At 40.1% G+C, this 6,864-nt stretch overlaps 1 protein-coding gene across 1 annotated transcript in view; it reads left to right on the forward strand.

Moving 5' to 3' along the window:
• The window catches only part of LRCH2 (leucine-rich repeats and calponin homology (CH) domain containing 2), a 131,839-nt gene that overhangs the window by 70,125 nt on the left and 54,850 nt on the right, over positions 1 to 6,864 (forward strand). The window contains exons 5-6 of the mRNA XM_006759219.2: positions 2,522 to 2,627; positions 2,711 to 2,847. Coding sequence (XP_006759282.1) covers positions 2,522 to 2,627; positions 2,711 to 2,847 — 243 coding nt within the window. The remainder of the gene's footprint in view (positions 1 to 2,521; positions 2,628 to 2,710; positions 2,848 to 6,864) is intronic.

The following is a 6,864-nucleotide window of genomic DNA, read 5'->3' on the forward strand; positions in this document are numbered from 1 at the left end:
TTAACCCAAAGAGGACCACATCAAGACACATTGTTATTAATATGCCAAAGGTTAAAGACAAAGAGAAAATTTCAAAAGCAGCAAGAGAAAAACAGTTAGTTACCTACAGGGGAGCCACCCTTAAGACTGTCAGCTGATTTCTCAACAGAAATTACCAGCTTGATAGATGCCTAACTGTTCCCCTGCCGGCCTGATTGCCCCTAACTGCTTTCCCCTATTGGCCTGGTCACTGCCAACTGCCCTCCCCTGATGGCCTGGTTGCTCCTAACTGTCCTCACCTGCAGGCCTGCTCGCCCCCAACTACCCTCCACTGCTGGCCTGGTCCCCCAAACCGCCCTCCGCTGCAGGCCTGGTCGCCCCCAACTGCCTTCCCCTGCAGGCCTGGTCCCCCCCCCTCAACTGCCCTCCCCTGCCAGCCATCTTGTGGTGGCCATCTTGTGTCCACATGGGGGCGACAATCAACTGCCCTCCCCTGCTGGCGATCTTTTGTGTTGGAGTGATGGTCAATTTGAATATTACTCTTGTATTAGATAGTATGCCAAAGGTTAAAGACAGAGAGAAAATTTCAAAAGCAGCAAGAGAAAAACAGTTAGTTACCTACAGGGGAGCCACCCTTAAGACTGTCAGCTGATTTCTCAACAGAAACTTTGCAGGTCAAAAGGGACTGGCAAAAAATATTCAGAGTGATGAAAAGCAAGGACCTACATCAAGATTACTCTACCCAGCAAAGCTATCATTTAGAATTGAAGAACAGATAAAGAGCTTCCCAGACAAGAAAAAGCTAAAGGAGTTCATTGTCACCAAACCAGTATAACAGGAAATCTTAAAGGGTTTCTTTAAGAAGAAAAAAAGATTAAAAAATATATAAATGATAGAATGGCAATAAGTATGTATCTATCAAGAATTACTTTAAATGCAAATAGATTAAATATTCTAATCGAAAGACACAGTGGCTGAATGGATAATAAAGCAAGATATATATATGTGTGTGTGTGTGTGTATATATATATATAGTATATATCTTGTATATATAATATGTCATATGTACATATATATGTTATATATGTATATATATATATGCACATACACGCTATCTATGTGTATGTGCATATATATATATGCACATGACTCACTTCAGATCAAAAGACCCACACAGACTGAAAATAGACAGAAAAAATGATTTCACAAAAATGGAAACAACAACAACAAAAATGCTGGGGTGGCAATACTTAACACCAGACAAAATAGACTTTAGAACAAAAGCTATAACAAGAGACAAAGAAGGACCCAGCAATTCCAATTCTAAATATTTACCCAAGAAACCCAAAACACTAAATCAAAAGACATATACATCCATATGTTCATTGCAGCATTATTTACAATAACCAAGACATGGGAGCAACGTAAGTGTCCATCAATAGATGAAGGGATAAAGAAGTGGAATATGACTCAGCCATAAAAAAGAATGAAATCTTGCCATCTGCAACAACATGGATGGATCTAGAACAGGGGTGGGCAAACTTTTTGACTCGAGGGCCACAATGGTTTCTTAAAATGGACTAAAGGGCCGGAACAAAAGCATGGATGGAGTGTTTGTGTGAACTAATATAAATTCAAAGTAAATATCATTACATAAAAGGGTACGGTCTTTTTTTTCAATAGTTTTATTCATTTCAAACGGGCCGGATCCGGCCCACGGGCCGTAGTTTGCCCACGGCTGATCTAGAAGGTATTGTGCTGAGTGGAATAAGTTAGAGAAAGATGAATGCAAGATGATTTTACTTTTATGTGGAAATTAAAAAACAAAATAAACAAGCGGAACTGAAACAGAGAGCATTTCAATGGTTGCCAGATGGGAGGGGTTGGGGGGATAGGTGAAAAAGGTGAAGGGATTTAGAAGTACAAATTGATAGTTACAAAATAGTCACTGGGATGAAAAGTACAGCATAAGGAATATTGTCAATAATATTGTAATAACTAGGTATGTTATGGAATATGGAATTGGTGCGGAAGAGACAGTTGGACACTCTGAGGTTTCAGGAAAAGCCTTTATTCAAAGCAGCGCTGCTGGTTCAGGGGACTCTAAGATCCAGATCCCGAACAACTTAGACAATGAGATTTTCTCTTTATATATTTCTGAGTTTCTTTGTTTCCTAACTACCAAGCTTCTGTAGTGGACTCTCACAGCCCCACTTCAAAGTCAGTTAGAATGGTTACCTTAGATTATATCTACTGTCCATCCTGGATGGTGCCAGTGACCTCCCGCTAGTTAAGCTGTTGGTGTCAGATGGGTACTAGATTTATCGGGGTGATCACTTCGCAAGTTATATAAATGCCTAATCATGGGGTTGTACATCTGAAACTAATATAATATTGTATGTCAACTGTAATTTAAAAATAAAAAAATATTTTAAAAAGATATTTTTTTCTAGTTATTAGCCATGCACTTTAATTTAAGAATTGGAATATATCTGTATTTCTCATTTAGTTTGTTATAATTTTATTTTCTTATTTTCCTTAGGATATTAGCTGCAATGAGATTCAGGTTCTTCCCCAACAAATGGGAAAATTACATTCACTTAGAGAGCTCAATATAAGAAGAAATAATCTTCATGCCTTGCCAGATGGTAAGATGCTCACTGTTTTTACTGACATGAATAAAAGAGCAACTGTGGAAAACTTAATTTAATTCTTTTTCATTTCTGAACAGAATTAGGAGATCTTCCCTTGGTCAAGCTGGATTTCTCTTGTAATAAAGTGACCGAGATTCCAGTTTGTTACAGGAAGCTGCATAATTTACAAGTAATAATTTTGGATAACAATCCATTGCAAGTACCACCAGCGCAGGTTTGTAATAAAAATCTATTACTTGTTTCTTCTCTTTTTATTCAGAATTATATCTGTTACTGGTAAATTGAAAAATCATCAGAAGTAAAAGTTAATTCGTTATTGAGTTATTATTATCTAAGGGAGTATTTCTGAGAAGTGGCTTTTTTACTTTGGTAGGAGTTTTATCTTAACTTCTGGAAAATAAGATTTGAAAACCCAGCCATAAACATTTTGCTTATGAACTGATAATTCTGATTGTTAATGTTATTTCAAAAGGATAAACTATGCAGTCCTTCTACATCTATCCCACTCAGCTGTATAGCCACTTGAAACTTGTGTGAGTGATAGAAGCGTTTTCTTAGCACTGATAGATTGTATCATAACACAAAGAACACTATACAAGTGTAAAAGTATTAATTTAGATTTTTAGTTTGAGGATTAAATCCATGTGGAATCCACTAAAATTATATTAAAGGAATACACTAAGATATAAACCTACAAGGACAAAGAAAGAAAGAGAGAGGACAGTAGCGGGGAGATGGCCACAGAATTTTGGAAAAAGGAAAATATATGGAATAGTGGTAGCAAAGGTCTCTAATTATTACTGCGCAAGAGTATCTGCTGAGGAGGCACATGGCAGTGAAACTCCAGCCTGCCCTCTCCTTCCAAGCCCTGTGCCCTGGCACAGTGTTGCATACATCTAGAAGAAGGGTTGCCTTTTTCCTGCTACAAAGGTACATTCCACTCATTCCAAAGGAGGTGCCTTTTCTAATTCAGATCAAGTCTGACAGGACTCCTGGTAGTAGCTGCCTGAGCATGATAAAGAAAGCTGAAACTTGTGTCTGCTATGGGAGAAGGCAACAAAAAATAAATTGATTTACTGTGTTAAACCTGGGGATGACTGGGGTTTTTTGTCGTTGATTATTGAAGGAAACATGTAGCTCTGAATATAGGGATGAAAGACTGAAAACTTGAAAGTCTGTAGAATGTTTAAGGCACTGCTGTTCAGTAGAAGTTTCTGAATGAAGGTGTGGAAGGGAGAAAAAGATTTTCCTTCTGTCCTTCAAAGTTATTCTGTCTGTTCTAATCATCAAATTTACATGAGACAGATTAATGGGAGAAAATAGCCAAAATTATTATGGATGTACATATGTGGGGTAAGCATATGGGATCCCAGGACAAATCCTGCAGTTGAGGCTCATGTGCCCTCCTCCGGAGAGTGGGGGTGTGGGGGGGATTGGGGGGGGGAGTAATTTGGACTTCAAAGGGAAGGTAGGCAATTCACAGGTAGATAAGAAGGAGCAAAGATTTGGTAAACAAATTCTTTCCAGGTTAACCAGACACAGAATGGGTCCAACAAACACATTTTGCAGGTTCCTTTCTGCCAAATTTAGTTCATGTTATGCTAAGGTGATCTCCCTTTCAGGAGCAGATTTTTCAATCTGATTTTTTTTTTAAACAGGTAAGGAGGAGGTAAAAGGCTTTTTTAGAGTCTTTTGTCTCTTAAAATTACATTATCCCCCAAAGTGGTATTTTGTTTCTTAAAATAATCAATATCCCCAAAAGTGGTATCTTGAGGCAGCAAACTCTGCTCCCCTCAGTGGGAATGTTTTATAAACTGTGCTGTCCAGTACCATAGTCACTTGCCGCATGTGGCTACTGAGGACTTGAAATATGTACTGGTTGAAGGAACCAAAATTTTAGTTGAATTTGATAATATTTTAAATCTTTTTAAACTGATTCAAAATGGATCATGAGCTTTAAACTTTTTTTTTATTGATTTGAGAGAGAGAGAGAGAGAAGCCAATTTGTTGTTCCACTGATTTATGCGTTCATTGATTCATTGGTTTCTTCTTGTATGTGTCCTGCCCAGAGATCCGACAATTGAGTTTTATTTTGATTAATTGAAATTTAAATAATTTCATGTGATTAGTGGCTACCATTGGACACTACAGGTCTAAGATTTACACTGTCAGATTCTTGCCTCCAGCTCTGAAGCCACACGACCCCCCATTTGCATTAGCAGAAGCCTAGGGTTTACTCTGAGGAGTAGGTAGATTTCTCTTAGATTCCCTCCCTCAGCTCAGCAGCCAAATGACTATAGCTTCTTGTGTTAGCATAAGCCTGGAATTTACTCTTCAGAGCAGTGCTGTCTATTAGAACTTTTTGTGCTGATGGGAATGTTCTCTATCCGCATTGTCCAATAGTAACCACAAGTGGCTGTTGAGCACTTGAAAGTGTATAATGTGACTGAAAATTTGAACTTTTAGTTTTGTTTAGATGTAATTAATTCAAATAGCCACATGAAGCTAAAGGCTGCTGTATTGGATAGCACTACTGTAGGGAGGCCGGAAACCAGAGTCAAGGACTTCAAGTGTAGCTCTGGTCAGAAGTGAGACCTTATACTGAAAACCATGAATGCTTACATAGTGAGTGGTGAGACCTTCCAGTAGACTGTCTTACTTGGCTCTCAGAATGCTTTTCAGCCTGTCTTATTTATTTCAGGCAGGGTGGCTGGATTTCTCTCTTGGTTGATTGATTGAACTTGGAGAATATACTGATCTTTGAGGGGGTCTCCTGATGAAATGGCCAGTCCCTGTCTGGTCACTAGACAGTGAGGCTCACCATTGGTAAACTTCCCCCTCATACACAGAGATTCCAGTTGACTTCTTAATTGCTTCACTCTTGAAGGTAAACAGATAGCCACAGATCACTAGACATTTGCAGGAATAATGTCTAGCATGAAAGACAGAGACCAAAACACTGAGAGCCTCCCATTGAAACAAAATGGGTCTCATTCATAGGAGTGACAATCAGAATGACTTCTCAGTAGCAGCATAGGAAGCTAGAAGATGTTAGAACCACATCTTCAATGACTATGGGAATACTTACATCTTTATGTACTCAAACTGTCAGTCAGGTATGAGGTAGAAAAAAGATAGCTTCAAACTGACAAGGTCTCAGAAATTTTAACTTTGATGTAGCCTTTATTAGAAAGCTAGCAGAGTTTGTGCTGTATCAAAATGTGGGAGTAAATTAAGCAAGAAAAATCCTTCATGTTCAAGATCGATAGATTTGCAATAGGCCTAGAGAGCAACCAGTCAGTTTGGAGTAGGGTGGTTATCTCCAAAAAGAAATAAATTGATAAATGACTTGATGTGTTTGTGAGTATGGAGGGGGTTTTACAGTTTTGTCATAGAGTTAGGAATTTATTAGTAGCTAGAGGCCCGATGCACAAAAATTTGTGCAAGAGTATGCCTTACTTCCCCTGGTTGCCGGCATCAGCTTCCCTTCAGCACCTGGGACCTGGGCTGGCTTCCCTCCAGCCCTGGCTTCATCAGGAAGGACATCTAGAATGACATCTGGTCTAATTAGCATATTACCCTTTTATTATTATAGATAGGATCACTCTGGCAACTGTGTTGAGATTAGCCTGAAAGGAGTATATAACTCAATGTTAAATAAGACTTTCCAAGTAAAATGGCCTCCCAACTAAGGCAGCCTCCTAAAATTCCTGAGCCGTACCTACAATGGCCCTGTCCCTTAGAGGGGTCCCTGGGCAACAGCAGGATGATAAGTCTCTTGAGAGGTGATCCTGCCATGAGGTGAAGGGGGCTTGCTCATTCCTTCTTGGCTGGAGCCACTGCAAGACGGCATGGCAGCACCTGTGGTCCCTTCCCAGAATGCTTTCCGCACTCTCAACCTTCTCCTGATCGAGCCCAGAGCAGCCAGCCTCAGAAAGCAGAGGCCGGGGGAGAGCAGAGGCTCCTTTAGCTTATAATGGAGAGCCTGCACACACTTGATCTTTTATGAAGACCCCTTACTCCAGACCTCAGTCTCTTCTTCCCTTCACCTTCCCTACCCGCTCCCCGCAGCCCCCTCCTTCAGGTCCCCAGTCCAGACTTCTCCTCCTCCTCTGTACAGTGGAAACTCCACCCCTCCCCACAGGAGAAGGCGCTGTCCCCTTGGACCCTAGCATCTCAGCCGTCAGCAAGATGCCCTCTCATTGGCTCTTAAGCAGGGTTGGGAGGGTTG

This window comes from Myotis davidii, unplaced genomic scaffold, assembly GCF_000327345.1.
Source record: "Myotis davidii unplaced genomic scaffold, ASM32734v1 scaffold1596, whole genome shotgun sequence".
NCBI classification, from domain to species: Eukaryota; Metazoa; Chordata; class Mammalia; order Chiroptera; family Vespertilionidae; genus Myotis; species Myotis davidii.